This window comes from Ascaphus truei, chromosome 18 (genome assembly GCF_040206685.1).
Source record: "Ascaphus truei isolate aAscTru1 chromosome 18, aAscTru1.hap1, whole genome shotgun sequence".
Classification (NCBI taxonomy): Eukaryota; Metazoa; Chordata; class Amphibia; order Anura; family Ascaphidae; genus Ascaphus; species Ascaphus truei.
In genome coordinates this window covers 11,401,383-11,425,024 of record NC_134500.1, presented here as the reverse complement: position 1 = coordinate 11,425,024, position 23,642 = coordinate 11,401,383, and the positions used below count along the sequence as shown (strand labels likewise).

General features: G+C 45.6%; 1 protein-coding gene across 1 annotated transcript in view; it reads right to left on the bottom strand.

The window, feature by feature from the left end:
• Positions 1-23,642, bottom strand: part of IQGAP1 (IQ motif containing GTPase activating protein 1) — a 92,386-nt gene that overhangs the window by 26,176 nt on the left and 42,568 nt on the right. The window contains exons 11-22 of the mRNA XM_075575528.1: positions 22,208-22,292; positions 19,694-19,857; positions 18,361-18,521; positions 18,133-18,261; positions 16,310-16,472; positions 6,845-6,935; positions 5,471-5,638; positions 4,423-4,565; positions 3,382-3,552; positions 1,775-1,858; positions 1,371-1,442; positions 1,206-1,275 (exon numbers count right to left, since the gene is read on the bottom strand). Coding sequence (XP_075431643.1) covers positions 1,206-1,275; positions 1,371-1,442; positions 1,775-1,858; positions 3,382-3,552; positions 4,423-4,565; positions 5,471-5,638; positions 6,845-6,935; positions 16,310-16,472; positions 18,133-18,261; positions 18,361-18,521; positions 19,694-19,857; positions 22,208-22,292 — 1,501 coding nt within the window. The remainder of the gene's footprint in view (positions 1-1,205; positions 1,276-1,370; positions 1,443-1,774; positions 1,859-3,381; positions 3,553-4,422; positions 4,566-5,470; positions 5,639-6,844; positions 6,936-16,309; positions 16,473-18,132; positions 18,262-18,360; positions 18,522-19,693; positions 19,858-22,207; positions 22,293-23,642) is intronic.

Genomic DNA, 23,642 nt, shown 5'->3' with positions numbered 1-23,642 from the left:
CAAGCCCCTCCCAACAGGTCAGGTTTTCAGGACATCCCAGCTTCTGCACAGTTGGCTCAATGAGTCCTAGCTTCAGCACAAGTGGCTCAATCAGTCCCTACGTCAGCACAGGTGGCTCAATCGAAGGCTGAGTCTTTGACTGAGCCTCTGATTGAGCCACCTGTTTTGAAGCCGAGACTAACTGAGCCACCTCTGCTGAAGCTGGGATGGACTGAGCCACCTGTGCTGAAGCTGGGACTGAGCCACTTGTGCTGAAGCAGGGACTCATTGAGCCACCTGTGCTGAAGCTGGGACTGACCAAGTTCGCCTGAAAGTTTGCGGGCCGAACTAGAACACATTCAAACACCATTAATTCCACAAGGCAGCATGTGGTCTTTCACTACATCGCCAAATACACGAGCAATCGTAAGAGGTGAGGAATACTAGAGAAATGACGTGCTACAGCCTTGGATTGAAGTAAATGCTAATGATGCCACACACATATGAAGATATCCCATTACATTACCGTTAACTAAGCCACGTGTGGCCATCTCCACTCGGGATGGGAATATTGCGGTGCTCGTTACAGGACATGTGATTCGGGGCCTCTTACCTGCTCATTCACCGTCTCTTCCTGCAGGGTCCCTCACCATGCCGCTGCGACCCCAAATGGTGTCACGTCGCCATGACAACAGGACGTCACGACGCAATGTGGTGTCATGTTGTCATAGCAACGCGGCGTAATGACGACGACATTTGAGTTCACGGTGCCATGATGAGGGACACTGCTGGAAGAGATGGCGAAGGTAAGAGTTACAGAGGCCCCACGCTCTCCCCCGGCAATCAGTTGTAATTGTTGGTGGGGGAAGAGCGTGGGGCCTCTGTAACCGCAAGGCTCGGTGCAGTGGCACTGCCATCACTGCTCAAGAGCTGCTAAAAGGTCAGGTTTTAAGGCTATCCCTGCTTCAGCACAGGTGACAATCAGCGGCTCACCTGTGCTGAAGCAGGGACTGAGTCACCTGTGCTGGAGTTGCTAACCCTGGTCTAAGCTCAGTTAAGGACAGGTTTTCCAGAGTTGATTATTGGTTAATTATGTGTGAGATCCGGAAAACCCGACCATTTGGCGGTGTGGGCTATAACAAAGCTTGGACTACCCATTTACTTGATGATATTTTTGCGAAATGGAACCGCTATTACCCGCGCCTCTCCCGTTACGCTGCACTTACTTAGCGTTTTGTAGTCATCCCGCGCTTTGTTGGCTCGAATAAAGGCCTGGAGTTTCACAATATCCTTTATCTGTAGGAGAGAACCAAGACAAAAGTGTCACTCGAGTATTCCTCCTCAAAGTGAGCGGCGACATTGTATACAAAGTATCATTTCAAGGTCCTTACGTGATCCTTGAAGTACTGTAATCTGTCTCGGTACCGCTTTCGTGCCTGGTACATCCGCGTGTAGGACTGAATCTGCAAGAAAGCAAAAATCACACACGCACTGAGCAGCGTACGTTGCAATATTTGCTTATCGGTGTACTTTGCACGTGACAAAACTAATTAGCCTTTTAGAAATAGAAACAAAATATATAGCCCTTCAAAAGTGGTCCTATTCTAAACACTGCAGGTTCAGCAAAGGATGTGCAGAAAAATAAAATGTATTTTTGATTGTAAGCTCTTCGGGACAGGGACTCCTTTTCCTATTGTTTTGCCTGAAGCACTAATTCCCATTATGTTATATTATGATGTCGTATTGTAAGCTGCGATGTACCTGAATGGCGCCATATAAAGAAAGATATACATACCTTCACCGCTTCAGCAGAGTGATCGTTCAGGTATTGCAGGCGTTCCTTGTACGCCTTCCTCCGTTTCTGCCCTCTATAGTGAGACTAAGAACAGATACACAAGCAATGTATCAATAGGACAAATGTTCAAATCGCGATTTGTTTCATCAGCGAATACGCCGGAAGTAGGTAAAGGATGTAATTACAATAAGGGAGCACATTTGATGTCCCGTCACAGGACCGGTATAGGTTGAGGCATATTTAAATGGATCAGAATTTCATTATTAGATTCATTTTGGATGTGACCCTTTTAAGACGATCGGTCACATCTGCCCAAACCCACACATCCCCTTGTATTTCTTGTCGGTGCAATAGCAGATATCACAATACACAGTTTTCTTTACGACGAATAAGGCTAGTAAAATTATGTGCTACAGATGACAGTTACATGGTAGATGAGGCTGAAAAAAAAAGACATTCAGTTCAACCTACTGTATGTTCAATTTAGACAACAGATACTTATCCTATATTTGTACTTCTAGTGTATTGATCCAGAGTAAGCAAACAAAAACACCAATGACATATCATCTAATGATATCTTATAAGGGGAAAATAAATTTCTTCCTGACTCCAAATATTACCAATCAGATTACTCCCTGGATCAACATCCAGATTCAGCTAGGCTTGTTAGCTCATTTTAAAAATGAAAAAGCTAGCTATGTAAAAAATAAATGTATGGAATGTCAGACATCAGACACAATGTTCCCAATGAAACCAACTTATTGAAGAACTACCCATTTAGGTCATGCACGTCAGACCACTGAGATTGGTGAAATAGTTTAAGAAATAATATGTAGTCGATTAATATCCGACTGAAGTACTAAAAGTATAATAGTCACCTCAGCAATACTCTGGTGACTTCAGGAACCAATGTAAAACTAGAATACATTTTAATTGCATATATAAAATGTAATTCTAAGACATGCATGTATATTATTATACATATTACTTGTTATGTATCAATACCTTCAGTTCAGGGCATGATATAAGTTTTAAGAAAGCGGACCTCTGCCTTATTGAGCCATAAAACTGAAGGACAAGGAAAGCCTTGTAATATAATGACCAGGAGTCATCAAAGCATGATCCGCGCCCGTATTACGATACCCGCCATTAAAGTCAGATATTGACAATTCATGCGCAGTAGTGCAGATCGTGCTTTGATGACCCCCAGTCAGTGAGTTGCAGTATCCTCCTGATCACAACGATTTCTTACAGTATATTGGTGTGTGAAGGCCAATGGTGGATCTACACCTCACCGAGACCTTTCTCCACATATAACGGAGATTCCTCATCCCACCTCTAAAAGCTGCCTTTCTTGGGAGCACAGCAGAGATTTGTGTACAAGGTTACGGCAGGCAGAAGCTTATAGTTAAAATGGATAAGAAGCAAAAAGGTGGCACTGTGCTTATTTGCATGTCATTACCCAGAATCCCTGGCTGCAATGGAAGCATTGTATGCTAAGAGATGATGGGAAAGGCAGGGTTGCAGACTTGTATGAAACGTGTGAATGTGCTCACAACGTGGTATTTGTTGCAAAAGGTGCGAAATCTGCAGATTGCATTAATCACCTGGATACAGGTAACAGCTGGAACTTGGCTCTTCAGGAAGTCCATTCTGGAAGCGAACTTCTTGCGTGTAAGATAGCCACGACATCTGGCCTGCAACTTTGTAATCATGGTTTCATTGGCCAGCCACAGCTGCTCCCTGTTGTAGGCCGCAGAAACCCCAGAGATGGTACTCTGTAGAAAGGTGAATAGATAAGAACAAAGATGGTTATAGCAGAACAGATAAACACCACAGAACTGCAACAGAGTTACAAGAGAACTTCCATTAAAAACAGGCGTGTGCAACTCTAGTCCTCCAGACCCCCCCCCCGACAGGTCAGGTACAGGATAACCCAACTTCAGTCGAAGACTGAGCCTCTGATAGTGCCACCTGTGCTGAAGCTGGGATATCCTTCAAAACTGACCTGTTGGTGGCCCTTGAGGATAGAACCTGGCAACCCCTGCTCCATACCATCCAGGCTCTCAAAGCCCCTTTTAATAAAGAAAATACCACTAAAACTAGTCCCAACACAGATCTTTGTAGAACAACCTACCAGAGACTCTCATATCCACCACCAGCTTAAGTTCTTTCAAATCTAAGGCTGTCTCACACTTTAATCTGGTCTGTAACTGTTTCATACGCTCATAATATATATTTTCTTTAACTGTGCATGCAATGTCTTGTATATAAATGTATACCTTGTTCATTTATGTAACTGTATTTGTAACCATGTATTATTTGTTTTACTCTGTGCCCAGGACATACTTGAAAACGAGAGGTAACTCTCAATGTATTACTTCCTGGTAAAATATTTTATAAATAAATAAATAAATTGTCAGGTCTGCCGTGCCAACTTTATATGACGTTTGTTTTGGAGGAGGTGCAGTAGTGTTTATTGGGAGGGCCAAGATGTGAGAGAATGGTCCATCATCCCCCAAGAAGCAGCAGCTTAAAGGCTTCTAATTCATACACAGCATCGATTAAGTTGATTTTTGAGTGCCGGCATTTAAACCACAGCTGTAAGCATCACAACATTCACACAGATAACAGAGGTCTCGGTTTACCTGAATCTCATCTTTTGAGAGATGAGAATTGTTCTGAATGAATCCTTGGGGCTCTTCCCATCCACCTTCATTACTATGCAGGTTGAAGTAATAATTATAACCTCCTTTCACCCAATGCTGTAACCACTCACTCCCATTGTCACCTGTACGGAAGAAAGAGTAAGGGACGAGGGATGAGTTTCATTCCATGCACCGGAGAACCGCTAGCTGCAGTAAAGGGCATTATTTCTTTAACAGCTCATATGATGCATTGCATATAAATGCAGCTAAGAAATGTGTGTAAACAGCACTTATTACGCGATTAGGTGTTTTACTATTTTATTATTATTTTGGCTAATCGGCAAAAAAAATGCCTTGCAATCTCCAGTAATTCCTTTAAAGAAGCAATTCAAGTAATATCCTACGTGTGTATGTGTATATCTATACACACACACACACACACACACACACATATGTATGTTCTATCCTTTAAGATAAAACTTACTACCATTTTTGTAATTCAACTCTTAATGCCATTTTTATGAGTTTTAATATACTGATAATCCTGTGATTTCTATTGCAGGTTTAGCAAATTTCCCCAGCAGTGCAAGAGCTTTGTAACATTTTCCTGTTTGTGGTAATTTGTTGCCAATATTCCCAGCAGTTTGAGCTGCAACTTGTAACAATAGATAATGTTACTGTAGTAATATAAGAAGCTACTATGCAAGAACTACTGTATGCAACGGTGTAACTGATATAAGAATACATTGTAGCTGCTAAATTACACATACTAAAGAATTGATTTGAAACCCAGGAAAGCAAGATTTTGCTGATCGATCACGCGAGAACAAATCGATCGGAAGTTTAGGCAATTAATTTTCAATAAAAGGTAAGCAAATGCACATATATTAAAACAAAAAAGATTATTCTTTTTTTAAGATGCTTGGATTGCCTCTTTAAAAATCACTATATTACAATTATTGCAATAACAAGGCCAGCATCAGATTACAAAGTAAATCTGCCCCCCTCCCGCCCCCCACAACTCCTTTTGTCATATTCCGCAGCCAACCTGCAGCCACTTTCTTCTTCTTCAGTTCTGCCAGCTCGTTCTGATACGTCTGCCCACACTCGGCGGTCACGCCGTACAGTCCAACATCTGGGGAGCGCAGGGTGTTGGTGGTCTGAGCGCTGTCACCCTTCTCTACCGCTTCATTAATAGCCAGGATACCAAGAGAGACTGGAAGTAAGCAGAACGCGCAGGGCATCACACAAATGAAGCAATGGGGAGGTAGAACATTGCTCGAGAACATTTTCTTGTGGCCTTCAATGGCTAATACCTACACTTCGAGACAAGCGAAATCCGTTTCCTGGATTTTCTCGTAGTTTCGCCCCCCAAAATCCGCAGTATAAAAAAATCTGCAAACGGATTTGGTTGGTTTTGATCCGTGCGGATTCATCAAAAACCGCCGTTGGATAAAACCCGTGGACGGATTTGTAGAATACAAATCTGCGGATTCTTAAGAACCCGCCAACGCATTGCTGAATCGGCGGCTTGGAGTCTACATATCCGTACACAAGTGTATTGATCCGTGGAAATCCGTGGACCAAAGGAACTGACCACCCCCGCTGCGGATCCAAATATGCCCCAAAAATTCACCCATATCTATCTGAGTCAATGCGCCTACAGGCTGATGGAAAACTCTGACCTTGTGTGCTGTTTGGACCTAAGACCACTTCACATAGACATTCTCCTTATCCCAGTATTTTGTCTCGTTGCTCTACTACAGTTATAGAAATGTTTGACGCACAGAAAGCTGATCATTTAAAGTGCTGTTGAAGGGTCTACGTTATCCATTCAACTGAAACTGTTTACATTTATTTTATGGGGGGCATGAATCCCAAACATTAAGGAAAAACACACTATATACTACTACTAGTATTCGTAATGAGTCCAACAAATATTATTGAATATTTCCCCTAAAACCGCTAACAAAGTATGTTATCAAGATGTTAATGGTCACATTCGTTTGAGAGACATATTTTTGTTTTGATAAAGTGAGAGGGCTTACCAGAATGCCCTACTACTGTATCTGTATGTTCCTCCTACCAATTAGATTGTAAGCTCTTCGGAGCAGGGACTCCTTTTCCTAAATGTTACTTTTATGTCTGAAGCACTTATTCCCATGATCTGTTATTTGTAATTTATATGATTGTCACGTGTATTACTACGTGCCATGTACATTAATGGCGCTATATAAATAAAGACATACATACATACATAGATGGTCCACATTTAGGGTGTGTGTGTAATACAGAAGGCTGATTGAAAATGTGATATCAAACTGTATCCAGCGGAGACCAGCATTGCTTTAGGTACAGTTACTACAGTTTGTAGTCTCTAGGAAATCTGAATGTATAGTGATGCCGTCACACAAGTACACACATCTTTGAGCATCCTCTGTTTCCTTGTTGGAGCGGTATATGCCGTCCTGGATCTCGTCCAGCCACAGAACGGCAGACTCATCTTTTGCCTCCTAGACAGAGAGGGAAAAGGGACACGGTGAGGTTCATTTTGTGATCCGGATTCAGTTTGTATGGACATTTATTTATCAAAGTGGATCAGAAGGAGCCAGCTTGAACTCTAGCAGCATCCAAGTCAATGCAGTCAGCTCCTGCATTAACAGATACACTTTCCTGTTTTGAACAGTAGGGGGTGCTACAGATATGTAAACTCGCCACTAGAATCACTGGGATCCAAAGGAATAGAAAACAGACAAGCACAAGGAGTAACAGTCACACATGTGGATGGGTTTATGGATGGATATGGATAGTGGAGATTAATCTCCCAGAAAACAAATCACATCAACAGTAGTTTGAAATCAATTTCTTACATTTTTAGCAGGAAAACATTCTAACGTTTATAGCAGAAAATAGCCGTGTTAGTCTAGTTGCGATAAGTGCAGAATAAATGAGTTCTTCAGTATTCGGTGATACCTTTTTTATTGGACTAACAATTTATGTCATAGGACAAGCTTTCGAGAGTTATCCTCTCTTCTTCAGGTCAAGCAATACATATAGTATTGTATGTCTTTATTTATATAGCGCCATAAATGTACATAGCGCTTCACAGTAGTAATACATATCATATAAATAACAAATAATATAAATAACAGGTCATGGGAATAAGTGCTTCAGACATAAAAGCAACATTAAGGAAGAGGAGTCCCTGCTCCGAGGAGCTTACAATCTAATTGGTAGGTAGGGAGAACGTACAGAGACAGTAGGAGGGAATTCTAGTAAGTGCGTCTGCAGGGGGCCAAGCTTTATGTATAATGTGTCCAGGATTATCCAGTGCTATTCATATGCTTCTTTAAGTAGATGTGTCTTAAGGTTGGTCTTAAAGGTGGATAGAGAGGGTGCTAGTCGGGTATTGAGGGGAAGGGCATTCCAGAGGTGCGGGGCAGAAAGTGAGAAAGGTTTAAGGCGGGAGAGGGCTTTAGATACAAAAGGGGGTAGAAAGAAGACATCCTTGAGAAGAACGCAAGAGTCGGATGGTGCATAGCGAGAAATTAGGGCTGAGATGTAAGGAGGGGCAGAAGAGTGTAAAGCTTTAAAAGTGAGGAGGAGAATTGAGTGCGAGATACGGGATTTGATCGGAAGCCAGGAGAGGGATTTCAGATGGGGAGATGCTGAGACAGATCTAGGAAAGAGTAGAGTGATTCTGGCAGCAGCGTTTAGGATAGATTGTAGGGGAGACAGGTGAGAGGCAGGAAGGACAGCAGGAGGTTGCAGTAATCGAGACGGGAGAGAATGAGGGTCTGAGTCAGAGTTTTAGCAGACGAGTAACAGAGGAAAGGGCGTATCTTTGTTATATTGCGGAGGAAAAAGCGACAAGTTTTAGAAACGTTTTGAATATGAGAGCAGAATGAGAGAGAGGAATCAAGTGTAACCCCTAGGCAGCGTGCTTGGGCTACTGGGTGAATGATCGTATTTCCAATAGTAATGTGGAAGGAGGTAATAGGGCCAGGTTTGGGAGGAAGTATGAGGAGCTCTGTTTTTGCCATGTTAAAGTTTCAGTCGGCGGAGGGCCATCCAAGATGATATAGCAGAGAGACATTCAGAAACTTTGGTCTGTATAGCAGGTGTAAGGTCAGGGGTTGAAAGGTAAATTTGTGTGTCATCAGCATAGAGGTGATATTTAAACCCAAAAAATGTGATTAGGAAGCAAAAGGTCCCCCGGAGCACAAATTAACAAGATCCTCTGCTTTATACCAATGATTTTTAAATAAAATAGAGAAAAATCAAAGCCCTTCCAAGTCCAACTTTAACAAATAAATGTAAATATTTTTAGGTGTTGGCTTTGGGGGGGGAGAGGAGGGGAAGGTATTAATTCCCAAAATGAGACCCTTAAACAGGTCACTGGAATTAGTTCACGTTGATCCTAGGAGGGATTAACCCTTTAAGCAGGACTTTCGCTTTGTGCCACCCATAACGTTTTAGAGAAACAACGCACACATTTTTTCATAGTGGAACAAGAAGTAAAAATAAATAATGTCATCAGTAGCTTGGCTTCCCCACCTCCCACTTCCTCATATGAGAACTAAAACGAGGTGTTTTAACTAGAATAGTAGAATAAGCATCATGCCCATATAAAATGCAATCAAAGTTAGTCAATGGACAATGTGTCTTTTTTCAAACCTAATTTACAATGTCAGGCTGAATCTAAAACAACACGTTATTAACCATTATTTCCATTTGGGGGGGGGGGGGGGGATTAATTACACAAGTTTCTACATTATTATACTTCATCCTATTATAATATATATTTTTTGTTTTTTTTAAAAAAAAAACATGCACTACTACAACTATTTTGCTGTATGCGCCATTGCACCTACGTGTAAGTGTAGCAAGACTCCACGGGGGCTTTGCAAAGATTTCTGCACAATCGCGACATTACGCATGTCTCCTCTAATACATTTCGGCAGGAAAAGCAGCGTTGTAGAATATTTGGCAGTGATCTATGTACCTTCTTTATAGCCCAAGGACCCTGCGATGCCAATATGTGGAAAGCCCCCCTGGCAGTCAAGTATCTAAATGCCACGCCCTTCCTAGTACCCAACTGACCTACAGGCAGTGGTATGATTAAAAGATTAGCCTGGGCTGAGGGAGCGGCTCAGGTTACGGCCCCGCTGCCTGCACTGCACGCGTGTCCGCGAGGCTGGCGGCGTGGGCAGCCGAGTTCCCCGGTCTGCTGTGAGCTGCATGGGGAAGGACAAGGGGGCGTGATGGGGGCGTGACAGGGGCACGGCCGTGACATCACCGGCAGGTTCGCCCTCATTGGCTGAACCGCCGGGGGGCGTGGCCTAGCGCTCCGTTGCTAGTTCCCATCTCAATTTTCTTGCAGGCTGGAAAAACTAACCGCTCGGCGCAGCGGCCCCCCTCGCAGCAGGCCCGGCCCCATTGAGGGGCGACTCTTGTCTCCACAGCGCACGTTGTAGCGGGCGCTGCAGCAGGCAGTGGGGACCTGGCCTCAGTGAGTAAAGACACCGAGTGTGAAGCAGGGGATCCTGGTTCAAATCCCAGTGTCGGCTCCTTGTGACTTTGGGCAAGTCACTTTACCTCCCTGTGCCTCAAACACCAAAGACATAGATTGTAAGCTCTACGGGGGGGAGGGACCCATGCCTTCAAAAATACTATATACGGCACTGCGTACACTGTAAGCGCTATGCAAGAACAAACCAGCAGTATTATTATAACCTTTGCAGAGTATCTGGCTCTGTGGATACATGGGAAGCTGTAGACTGCACTGCGCTCTATGAAATGCTCAGTTTTAACCTCCCGGATTGTTACTATTTCAAACATATTGTATATATATCTCCTGAACAGTTCATCAGACTTTACAAATAAAAATGGCGTTGGAAAGGGCAACAAAAAAATCTTTAAAAAGTAATAAAGCTGAGGGCTGCTGCTTTAGTTTCCCTCAAAGAGAAGTCACAGGGTTCCTTCATTAAACACAACACATCCTTTGATTGTGTATGAAAGAACAACCTCTGACAAGCACGGTAAAACCATTAATTCTGCCAACGCCGTTTGGCATGGACCGGCTGGGGAGCATATAATTCATCCTTTCGCTGTGTTTTGCAAATCATTGCGGTTATCCCTCTAACGCAGGGTGGCTAACTCCAGTCCCCAAGGGGCTCCAACAGGTCAGGTTTTCCGGATATCCCTGCTTCAGCACAGGTGGCTCAGTCAGAAAGACTGAGCCACCTGTGCTGAAGCAGGGATATCCGGAAAACCTGACCTGTTGGTGGCCCTTGAGGACTGGAGTGGGGCACTCTGCTCTTATGCTTAGCAGGTCTCACCGACAACAAAAGGGGTTAACCAAAAGTGTCCGGTTCCTCTCGTCAGAGAATAGACCTCTTTCTTTGTGAACCCATCGCAAGCAGAATTCTGTTGGGCTGCTCAGTGCTTCTGAAGTAGAGAGAGAACAGAGGTGCACAGGAACCCACCAGACTAGAAGAACGGATTCTACGAGCACCGAGTGTCACTGGTGTGACCTGGAGCCCAGAGTGTCTCCGAGCCCCGAGGTTACTGGTGTGACCTGGAGCCCAGAGTGTCTCCGAGCCCCGAGTGTCACTGGTGTGACCTGGAGCCCAGAGTGTCTCCGAGCCCCGAGTGTCACTGGTGTGACCTGGAGCCCAGAGTGTCTCCGAGCCCCGAGGTTACTGGACAATCTCCTGCACATCGCCTCCTGTTTGGGTATGAAAATGTTCCGCGCTGCCGGGAGGAGGAATCCAGTTTCCAAAAAGGATAAACAGAGCCCATTCCCGCGACACACGGACATTCCTTTATTCCCGAGCGTTATATGGGACAGAGAGGCTTAATTACAGGTACTTCTCTACAGTGCGCTAATGAGTCATAATATGTCTCAGAACAATATCTGACGAGACAAGCAGACTGCGTTCGTCTGTGATTCAATACAGCAGCTTAGAGTGTGAGCTCTTCGGGGCAGGGACTCCTTTTCCTATTGTTTTATGTCTGCAGAGCTTATTCCCATTATGTTATTATAATATGTCACGTATATTGTAAAGTGCTATCTACCTGGATGGCTCTATTCTATATAAATAAAGATACACACACACACACACACACACACACACGTCAACCAAGTTACCCAATTACTTGACCGACATCATTGGAAGCACCAGAAACACCTTTTCTTCTCTTTTTATTTTTATCGCTGGGTTGAAAATGTATATTTTTGAAATGTCGGCTTGCTTTAACCCTGCTGCTGCCAGAGAGGCTTGTGACGCATTGCCTTGTGGGGAATTCCCTTCTGCTTCTGCCATGTGTAGTAGTTACAGGTTACTTGGTACAGCTGCTATAGCACGTGCAGGTTGAGAGAGAGAATACCCTGGATCAGCAGGGGGGCTCAGCTCCACTCCCCCCGCCCCCCCCCTGCCAACAGCTCAGGTTTCAAGGATATCCCAGCTTCAGCACAGGTGGTTCAATCAGTCCCAGCTTCAGCACAGGTGGTTCAATCAGTCCCAGCTTCAGCACAGGTGGCTCAATCTTCGACTGAGCAACTGATAGAGCCATCTGTGCTGAAGCAGGGTAGCCTTAAAAACTGACCTGTCGGGGCGGGGGGGGGGGAATCTTGAGGACTGGCGTTGAGCACCGCCGACCTAAAGCTCACGGCTGGAATCTCTCCTTCTCTGGGCCTCCGCTCGTCTTTAATACGGAGCCTTAATCTACACACAATGTGAACCATCTGGAGAAAACAGTGTAACATACATTATGTTTATTTGTGTCTGCACAAGAAGCCCAGCGGGTTGCTTTCTGCGACGGGCCTTTAATCTGCACATGCAGCTCTGTGTGGCGTTGTTTCTGGGTAGGAAGCTGTGGGTTTCGTTTTGAGACAGAACGTGTCATTTTATCAGTGATTGATATCAGAGGAAGTGGGAGACGGAATGAATGGGCCTTTAAACGTGTGAAGTTACAACGGGAACACAAATCTGTCTGAAATAGGCTAGCGGGGCAATGCCGCCATATTTGAGAAACAGAAAGAAAAAAATGTAAGTGCCCCTAAAACACATTAGATTTTAGTTTTTCTTTTTCAAAATACTTATTTTCAATTATATATAAAGTGTGTGCAATTAATAAAGAACGGAGATAGCCGTGTTAGTCCAGTTGCGATAGTGCAGAATAAATTACTTCACTATTAGGCGATACCTTTTTTATTTGGACTAACAATTTATGTCATAGGACACGCCTTCGAAAGCTTGTCCTATGATATACATTTTTAGTCCAAATAAAAAAAGGTATTACCGAATACTGAAGTACTCATTTATTCTGCACTATATATGTTTGTATGCATGACACACGCACACACGCGCACACACCCCCACCCCCAATTAATAAACTGGTGATCAAAAGAAGTCTTTCCTGTCAAATTGCCAACACATCCTCCGTGACACATACACACCACATGTTTCTGCCACTAGAGTTTCCACTAAATTCCAATGTAAAGTAGTGCTCATTTGCATATCATTACCCAGAATCCCTGGCTGCAGTGGGAGCACTGTATGCTAAGAGATAATGGGGACAGACAGGGTGGCAGACCCGTCTGAGACATGCAAATGTACCACAAGTAGTATTTTTATTTACTGTACAATGTAAAGTAGGTGAGTCATAGCTGGGGAGGAAATGGCCACCATTTGCATACAATCTGCAAAAGTCCGACAGTGAAAAGCATCCCTCTAGGGCCGGCCCACAAACAAACAATTCACCAAGTGGCTTAATATGAGTTAAAACCATTGCTGTTTAGGTCATCATTTCCTTTGCATCCTTTGTGTGCTTACTTTAAGAGACCCCCTTCTGCCCTTCACAACGCTGCTTTTATTTGTCAAATCTGATGCTTTGTTCAGGAGATATCAGCGTTTGAAATATTAAAAGTGTCCGGGAGTTTAAAAGGGAGTTCTTCCCGCCTCCCCCCCCCCCCCCCCCCCGAGGCCAGTGCAGTTTAAAGGTTACCATGGTAACCTCAGAAGCCAGAGATGAAGGAAATGCTCAGGGAGAAAGATACTACGGCCTCGGATATCATGGTGCGTCGCGCGCACCTGTGAGCCGAGCCATCTGTGGCCTGAGATCCACAGCGACGGGGAGGCGTGGCCGTGACGTCACGAGGCTGGTTCGCCCTCATTGGCCGAAACGCTCATGTGACCCCGGCCGTCTCGCAACAAAAACAAAGTCTCTTGTCTCCTGAAACCGCTGCCGTGCGCGATGGCCGGTCCCACGGAGGTGCGGTCTGTCACACTATAGACGTGGCCTTACATAGTATAAGCTCTTCGGGGCAGGGATTTCCTTTCCTATTGTCTGATTTTGCTGCACTTATTGTATCATTATAATCCCTGTACTGTATTCTTCGTGAAGCGCTGAGTACACTTTTGGCGCTATATAAATAAAGACATACAATACTAATATAGGCTTCTGGGTGGGTGGGAGGGGGGGAGTTGGTGATGCTTTAAAAACTATATGTAGCCTCCAAATAGTCAACATAAGATCCTCTTCAATCTGTCCCTATATCCTGTCCCATTGTACCTGGTTTCATGCAGTAGCAAAGAGCTATATTCGCACTAGTGAGCTGCATTAAATGGTAGAAAGACCACAATTCATATTACAGCAAAGTATTGGGAGAGGAGGTAAGAGGATACATGTTATCGCCAGAGCGTTGGCTATTATGTATCAAGATGACTTGTATAGCTGCAGGATTCCCTCCCCCCAAAAATTGTCCTTTAGCATGTGTCAAATGTAAGGGAAACGTATAGACTTTCATAGATCTGATTCAAGTTTCTTGATTAGAATAATCGTCGGGGGGATGGGGGGGGGGGGGGGAGGGGGGAATAGCGGATACATCCCATTATAGTGTATATGTATAGTGTATATGTCAAGAATGATGTACGTGATCACTGTCCATACTGCATAGTGTGGTTCACAAGGTGGAGAATACTATATTGATCCAGTAACTCTAAGGCTCTATACCCTGGGTGGCCAACTCCAGTCTTCAAGGGACACCAACAGGCTGGTTTTAAGGATATCCTTGCCTCAGCACAGGTGGCTTAATCAGTCCCAGCTTCAGCACAGGTGGCTCAATCAATCCACCTTCAGTGTCTCAGTCGGAATGAGTGTACCATCTGTGCTGAAGCAGGGATATCCTGAAAACCTGACCCGTTTGATAGCTTTTGAGGACTGGAGTTGGCCATCCCTGCCATAGATGTGCTTCAACGGCACATATTCGGTGCGTGGGTACCTTACTCTGCCGTGCAGAGTATGCACCAGTCACCGCCGACGTGCAGCAGTTTCATCAGTTCCTGCATAGGAAAATCATGACTAACAGCAGTAACCAAAAGTAGCCTGAGTGCAAAGTTATATTACCGTCTCTATGCCAACCGACTAAACCCAACAGAAGCATGAAACCTGAAATTATAGTCATTCAAAAAAAACACATGTATTTGATACATTTTGCTAAATTTGGTTGTTGTCTCACTTTTGTGATTTCTAAAATTACCGTGCGCTGGACTGTGGGAAGGCATAGCGTGTCCCAGAGCTATTCATGACTAAATAAGGCAATTTTACTAAAGGGAAATTAGCCGCCCCAGCCTGGCAGGGTCTGTGCTTACTGCAAAGAAAGGATGATTTCACTCAGGTTCGGCAGCAAGAGAAATGCTTGCACTGAAAAGCAGTTCCTGTGAAGAATTCAAATACGCCCAATACTGCAGCCAACAGCAGAGACGGCTGGGAAGTTTAACCCTGTCTTATTTACTCTACGGGAGTCCAAGGATTTTCAGGGGGCTTGAGATCTCTCTCGTCCAACATTTATTTGCTTGAGTTCCTAAAAATGGCAGGTCGGTGCGATTGTGAGGTCAGTGAGATGGATGGGGTCGGAGACATTATGCTGCAGGTCTTCCTATAGGTGTAATGTTTACATATGTTCCTGAAACCCTGTGAGAAGTGTGGAAAGGTTAATGTCCTGGTATTTGGGAAACTCACTATAGGAAAGTTGGCTACACAGATATAAAACAGTCTTCAGTTAAGCTGCAGGAATACAGCCGTCAATATAGATTCAATAGAGGAGTGCAAGAACTATTGTTTGGGTGGGGGTGCAGTACATACAAAATCAGCAACATAGATAAATATCACGCAGAAATGTATAAATTCAGGGGCGGGGGGGGGGGGGGGGGAGGGCACGAACCCCCAGACTCCTAGTTCCAGTCCCCATGATTGAATAAGGTTTCAATAATAAACGCTTCCATAACCAATCATAGTAAATCAGCTAAGGGTGGAGGTGACACTAGTGCGGACGTCGCCAACGCCAGTCCTCAAGGGCAATCAACAGGTCAGGTTTTTAGGATATCCCTGCTTCAGCACAGGTTGCTCAGAGGTTCAGTCTTCAACAGAGCCTCTGATTGAGCCGTCTGTGCTGAAGCTGGGATATTCTTAAAACCTGACCTGTTGAGGGGGGTGGCTTGAGGATGAGGACTGGAGTTGGTCACTCCAGCACTAATACATCAATAACAAACGTCATTCCACACACTTTGAGACACAAAACAGATATAGCACGACGGGCCTGGAAATTGTACACAGGTGTAGAATAAGCCCACTGAAGATCTAGTCCCCCTCATAGGAAATTCTTGGCATGTTACACAAGTCAGTAAGAGGACAAACAGGGGACGGGAACACAAACAACGGGACATTCAGAAGTCGGGCACGTAGGCATCTGCCCCGCAGCAATATTACATGTGTCTCATTTCCCAGTTATTCTGCCAAACCTTTCCCCCCCGCCCTGCTCACCCGCCCTGCTCACCCCCCCCGCCCCCCCCCCCCCCCCCCCCCCCCCACCACCGCTCACCTGCGCCTTTTCTCTTCTTGATCGCACCAGTGTATCCTGGTAATGCTGAGCTACGTTAGGTTGTACACCTTCCAACTTCGCCGCCGGCAGCTGCAAGGCGTACAGTGTCTTCCTCGCATCCCCTTCATCCAAAGCTTCGTTAATGAGCCCGATGCCAAAATCCCTAAAATAGCAAAAACAAGGGAAATTAGGATTAAAAAAAAAAAGGGGGATACCCTACCAAAAAGGATTTTGAGAATGTGGTAACAAATGATATTGCCGCCTGTTGTAACTTCGTTGCAGTCCTCCCCCCCCCCCCGCACGAATATAAACACTGGTAAAAATATGGACCGTTTCTGGATGCCATTTCATAAACGCCTTAATTCACCTCTGAAGAGCGTATGTATGGTACATTATCTCCGCAACTGCTGTGTGGTTTCATCGCATTGTTAACTCATGTACAAAATATGTGGATACATAGTTCTCACGTGTGAGCAAAACACTGGGTCGGCGTCTTGGAGGCCTCTCTTGAAAAGCACTCTTCAGACCTTATGCAAAATACATCAGTGGTAGCTTCCACCACCTGTATCTTTGTATGGAGGAGTATCTATACTATGCAGCTGTTACATTTCTTACTAGTGATAGAGGGCAATAACGTTCCTGGTGGACAGCATCCATTAATATTTACAGGGCAGTCTCTGCCGAGTGTCTCTCTGTGAAACGGTTTCTATCACATCTCTCACACAACCTTGCCTCTGCAGATTCCCGGAGATTTACAGAAGTGACATGATTCTAATTGCTCGGGTTTCTCTTCCCTGCCAACAGCCACGTCATGCAATTACTACTGACACGCAGGCTGCAGCCAAACGTTTAATTGGTTTGCCAAACTGTAGCATTCAGGGCATTTCTCACGATATCAGTGGAAGAACAGGCCATTAAAACCCATGCATCGCACAGCAGCAGCAATTAACAACATGACAGTCTGTGAATCATATAGCAAGACATTAGGATAGATTTGCCACTTTCTAACATGATTGTTATAAGAGGGATAAAAGAAGAAAGCAATTGCTTTGTAAAACCTGTATACTGTGAATCCACAATACATTTGAATGTAATATGGAGATATTGGCAACACACGTATTTATTGCCACACTTTTGAGTTACGGGTCACATTATTAAATGTTTGTTGTTTGGCTATTCTTTTTACACAGTCTCGGCTACATTGTAGCAAAGAATGAACAAAATCACCAGAAAACGATCTGTTCTTTCTGCTGCGGACTTCACGGACCGTAAGATTATTACTGAGTGTTAAAGTGAGCTCATTGTCACATGATATCAGTTACATAAAGACGACGTGTGTGTGTGTGTCACATTCTCGCACTGCTCATGTGGGACAGTAAATCAGTGATCTAAGCTGACATTATATGGCATCTGTGGAGCAAGTAGACAATACCCTTAATTAAAGAAAGTTACATTTCTATTAAGAAAGATTTAAATCAGATTTATAACATTTTCCCCTTTAGATACATTTTAGAAAAATAAGTATTCAGTATTGGGTGGTTTCCTATGGATTTGTGTCTCAGTCACATCAAAGGGGAACATTTTGTATAATAAGCATTGTGACGTTTAAAAAAAAAAACCTCCCTAAATTCGTATTTAATTAATAATTGGGGCAGGTCGCTTTGGAGATGGATCATGGTTCATACTGATGGGAACCTCGTCCTGAGCCCTTTACAATTGCAACGGAACGGGGTCTAATGGTTGTTTTCAGCATGAGACGATACAATTGCCTTTTGACACATGATTGCAGTTGAATGCGTTTGTATCTGACACTGCAAAGAAACTTACTCTCGTGTTCCTCATGCACCACCGTGTTAACGTGGTTCACACATCCCTGGATATCGTTCCACGTAATGAACTCATTCCCTTCTTCCCGGGCCTGGTGCTTCAGTTTGATCAAGTCGTCGATGTACCTGCCATACAAACAGTAAAGAAGGTTCTCAGCATTAATGTCAATGATTGGTACATGGGTAGGGGAAAAAAAACTATTGCATTCCCAGCCTCATACAAACCTCTGAAGGTTCTCATCCTCTACATCCATTAATCCAGTGACTGGGTTTGTCAACTGTTTCCATATGGTGTTGACATCTCCTGTATCCAAAGCCTGGTTAATTAGCGCTACGGACGAGAGCATTTCTACAGCAACTGAGAGTTCTGGGTGGGTGAGTTTACCCTGCAAAAGACACGAAAAAGGGGCATCGAAATCATTATTATTCCATGTCTGAATCATTGAGCCAAATATTACACGTGCAAAATAAAAATCCTTGTGTGATACACGAGAACATCGGGGAACACGTCGCAAAGGACGTGTTCCCCGATGTTCTCGTGTATAACACAAGCATTTTGTCATCTCTCAGACCTCCGCTCTGGCACCAGCGCGTGCACGCACCCCCGCTCGGCTTACAGCGCGCACACGCACCTCTTCTAGAGTGCCACGGAGCTTAGCTCCGCCCCCTCAGACGCACCGCGCTTCTCTCACCCGCGGCGCCAACACGTGACAAAGGGCACCGCTCCCCAGCTTCGTGGCATGTACGCGTTTAGCCCACTTGTTTCCTGCAGCCAATCCTAGCCTCCGCGGAGGCCGCGCCTCCGCTCCGCCTCCCTTGCTACTGGTTCCTGTGTGCTACAAATACCCTGCAGTTCCCTTCCTACTTTGCTGAGCATAACTTGTTGTAGCCTTGAGCTCCTACGTCTCTTGTGTCTTGCTTCTTGTCCTGTGTTCTTTTCAAGTTTAACATTTCGTGTACCGACCCGGCTTGACTTCGGAACCCCTCTGGATATTGACCCCGGCTTACCCTCGACTCTGCGGACCTCTCCAACCCAGACGACGGCTGTACAGACCTCCACGATTCTAACCTCTCTAGCCCCAGACCACGGCTATACGGACCTCCACGATTCTGACCACTCCCACCATGGCTAACGTACTTTGACTATTCTGACCTCTCCATTCCAAGACCTTGGCAAGTATCAACTAACCGACTCTCTCTAACCCAGACCCGGCTACGTTTGACAATCCGCCTGCCAAGCACGCTTCCGCTGCTGTGGGTGCGTGGTTCTATACTTCCCCACCTCAAAGGGGTCCTTTCCTGCTCGTGGGCAAGCGTTACAAATTGCCCCTTAAAGCTTTATTCTGAGTGACTGAAACCCTTTAGCAAGAACCAGAGCCCCCACAAAGAATGAAGTCATTCAATATCTCATTTGTAACCTAGCAGGTCCACTTGTGTTTAATATGCAGATACCATCACTACAAGCTGAGAGAGTGACTTCATTAGTGCATCAGCAGCAATATCGAGCAGGATAAATGGGCGTGGTTACAATACGTCGCTGATCGATCTTCCTATTTACCTCTGGGCTTTGCTGCTGCAACGTGGCGAGTTCCTTCTGGTACAGCTCCTGCGCAAAGGGATACACCTCAGGCAACTGGGCATCTGGGTTCATCAACTCTTGCACCGTCTCCTCAGCAATACCATTCCTGATGGCATTATTTATCCTGACCACCGCAGCTAACCCTGCGCAAGGCGAGATCAACGGGACAAGACCAAAGATAAAACAGTTTGCAAAACTGTGGATGATACTAATTACAGTATGTGTAAGGTACTTCAGTACTCCATGTGTCAAGCGGGCTTTTTTTCAGTTTCTAATGCATGTCCGGTAGAATTACTATGCTATACATATGTCCGTGCATTATTAACATGTGTTTGCAAAGGTATTGGATATTCCTAAAACCTAATATGGCTGGAGGTCACAGATGTATGAAGTTCTTGTGAAAGACAGACTTGTGGTATTAACCAAAGAACAGTGGTTCTTACTGAGAACTTACAGGTTAATGAAGGCGATAGTTACTAAACTTAGGGGAATATCCCCATGATGTAAATGCACCTTCCGTGGCAAGTCCACGAACACCTTCCAGCCTACACTGTGCACAGATCCACATAAGGTACATGCCAAAGTGCTATGAAACTTGAGATTGGCCTCATTCATTTCAGCTCCGGGGACCCCTTGCTTCCAGAGATACTTTCCCCCGGTTAGGTGCCAGTATCTCTGGAGTTTAAATGTCCCAGTCACACGGGCCAATAGGAAGCCGCAAGTGATGACGTCACGGCTTGCTATTGACCTGTGTGATCCGGGACATTTAAAGTCGCCATTTCGTTAGGCACACTATTTCCCTGGATGCAGAGATCCTGGCACCGCTACCGAGGTAAGTATCTCTGGAAGCAGGAGGTCCCTGCAGCTGAAATTAACGGGGTCCATCTCTGGAGACCCCCTACTTAAAATATATATATATATATATTTTTTTTAAAGCAAGCAATGCAACGTGTAGTGCTGCTTTGAGCCTGATATAAACAGTTTGGGTTCCTGTATTGTAGCAAGTTGTAATTTTGTTGTAAAACGGTATATTATAAAAAGAAGGGACATACATGATGGTTGTTTGTAGATACAAGAGTATTACAAGTATCAAGAATTATTACAGTACCGATGAAGCGCTTATGGTCGATCACTTGCCTGGGAACATGGGCTCTTTAACCGCGCGCAATGCCGTGACAGTCCGCGGCACCCCGCCTAGAAGTCGGTAATGGCCCATCAGAATTAACACAGCGGGGGTCCCTGCGTCTGAATGGGATTCTCGCTGTGTGAATCGTACCGGGCTGCGTCTGTCTGTAAGAGACGCGCACTAAGAGCGAGACTGAATCTGTCACTCTGCCTGCGCGCCTCTAATAGGTGATCGAGCGGCTTTTATTTTAATAATACAGTATCGAAGTAGTGGGTCTCTGGAGCTGAACCTCATCAATTTCAGGTCCGGGGACCTCCTGCTTCCTGAGTTACAGGTCTGTTATGGGGTGGCGGTATCCCCGCCATGTTTAAATTCTCCCACGTTACGGCCCATGTGACTGGGACATTTAAACAAAGCAGGGGGATACCGGCACCCCATACTGTAACAATAATGCGTTATTAAAATAAAAGCCATGCGATCTCCGGTTAGAGGCGCGCAGGGAGAGGGACTGGTTCACTCTCACTCAGTGCGCGTCTCTTACAGACAGAAGCAGCCTGGTAGGATTCACACAGCGCGAGTCCCATTCAGACGCAGGGACCTTAACTGTGTTAACCGCGATGGGCCATTAAGTCTCCTTCCTGGAGCACAGAAGAAGAAAATACGGTGCCGTAGCTGATTTAGGGGTGGCAGCACGACCGACCATAGTGCTGCATCTGTAGGTTGGCATTTCCACATAAGCTTTTGTCCCTTTATACACATTCCCTTGCAACTAAATATCCACCGATCTTCTTGCATCTCAGTTCACCCCGCTTTGTAAGGCAGTGTTTATAGTAATTCCGCGCCGCAAGAACAAATCTGTGGAAGTCAATGAGGGCGGCCATAGTGCGTGCGAGCGCAGGCACGATGCAGAGCGACCGCGCGGCAGAATTTTCAAGCTACAAATGATTTTGGGTTTTTTTTTTGCGCCCGGCGGCCGCGTCACTTGGGCGGTTCAGCCAATGAGGGTGAACCAGCCTTGTGACACGTCTGCCACGCCTCCCTGCCCCGCAAACACCATGAGCACAAATGGCTCAGCTGACAGGCGCGTGCGCACCCACTGTAAAGGCGGCCTAATGAACAATGTCACTGCAAAAAGTTCCAGGATGTCCTCTAAATAAGAGGTAACGTAGACCGCTGTACTCAGAGCAAGAACGCCCTCTTCTTGGCAGTGCTAACGCCGGCACACCTGAAGCCGTGCCATAAGGGGATGTTACAGGAAGAAAAAGCAGAAGGCCAGGTCTTTGATTCAAGAAGGCAGCGCTGACTCATCCCAGCCGTTATCCCCACCCAACCACAAAGCGGTACACTTAATTAGCTGGGCCACTTACTCCGCTGGTACTGCTGTGCTGCTCTGTTAGCTGCATCAATGCTAGCCTGCAACTCCTCTTTCTGAAAGGGACTGGTCAAGCCGTGCTGTGGGAAAGTGCAAAAAAAACAGAAGAACTCCATAAACACGAATACACTGAACATTACAAGCAGAGATCGCATTGCAATCTAGCCAGAGACTTATATACTTTAAGCGTTCATTTCCTGCGCTTTGCTGGTTTCCGCCGCAATCGCTGCTTTATAGAGAAATATAACTGAAAGGGATATTGGAGGTTCTCACTATAGATGTAAAGCAGCCCTGTGTCCAACTCCTTTCTGCATGGCAGGGACAGCGGAAGCACTCCCTGAAAAGCCACTCGTTTTCCCACAGAAAGCAGCACAGACTGTACAATATCGAGAATTTGCTACGGGGCCGTTTTAGCAGGTGGTGTTATATGGGGGTTTTTTTTTATGCACAGAGGATTGAAGCAGGGGGTCTTTGGGGCTGAACCCCCTGTTAATTTCAGCTCCTGGGTCCCCCTGCTTCCAGAGATACTTACCTCTGTTGTAGGTGCCGGTAGCTTCTTTGATTGGCTAGCAGGGTTCACTCAATAGCCGTTAATCAAAGCTCCCGCGTCCTGCGGGCCAATAGGAAGCCGTGATGTCATCCGGTGCGACTTCCGATTGGCCCACGCGACGTGGGAGCTTTAACAAGCAGAGAGATACCGGCACCTACTATGGGAGGTAAGTATCTCTGTCAACAAGGGTTCCCTGGGGCTGAAATGAGCAGGGTTCAGTTCCGGAGACGCCCAGCTTGGATAGCTCCTTTAAAAGTTTCTAAACATTAATTTCATACAACCTCCTGAGACAGCTTCCTTGTTTCATTTCACACACGTGCCTACATTTCACAGCTGTCTAAGGCTGCGGTCCCAGTAACTGCCTGTGCGCACGGCGCGGCGTGCACTGTGCGTGTAAGCACCGCCCCTCAATGGGGCTGGGACCAGTAGACACCGTCACGCTGAAGGTGCAGCCGCGCCGTGCTGCAAGGTTTTTTTTACAACTCAATCAAATTGAGTTCAAACCTTGCGACGGAGGCGTGACCACGCCCCCATCGGCGGTTCACCCGATGAGGGGCGAACCAGCCGCGTGACGTAATGGCCACGCCCCCGCAAATCCCCGACCACGCCCCCTCCCGTCACAAGCTTCCCTCTCTCCTGGAGACCGCAGATCGCGGTTAGTGCTGTGCACGCAAAGACCCCCCCCCCCCCCCGCCGGGCGCGCGTGTCACAGAACGCACTGGGGACTCAGCCTAACAATTGATAGCTTTGCCCTGGCAATCGTTTTTGTTAACCCTTTAAGTGCACAGATCAAAGCACTGCAGGACGCTCAGAAATATAACGCCCGAGCCCTATTTATCAATCATTTGTCAGCACTCACCCAAGTAACACATCTAAGCTG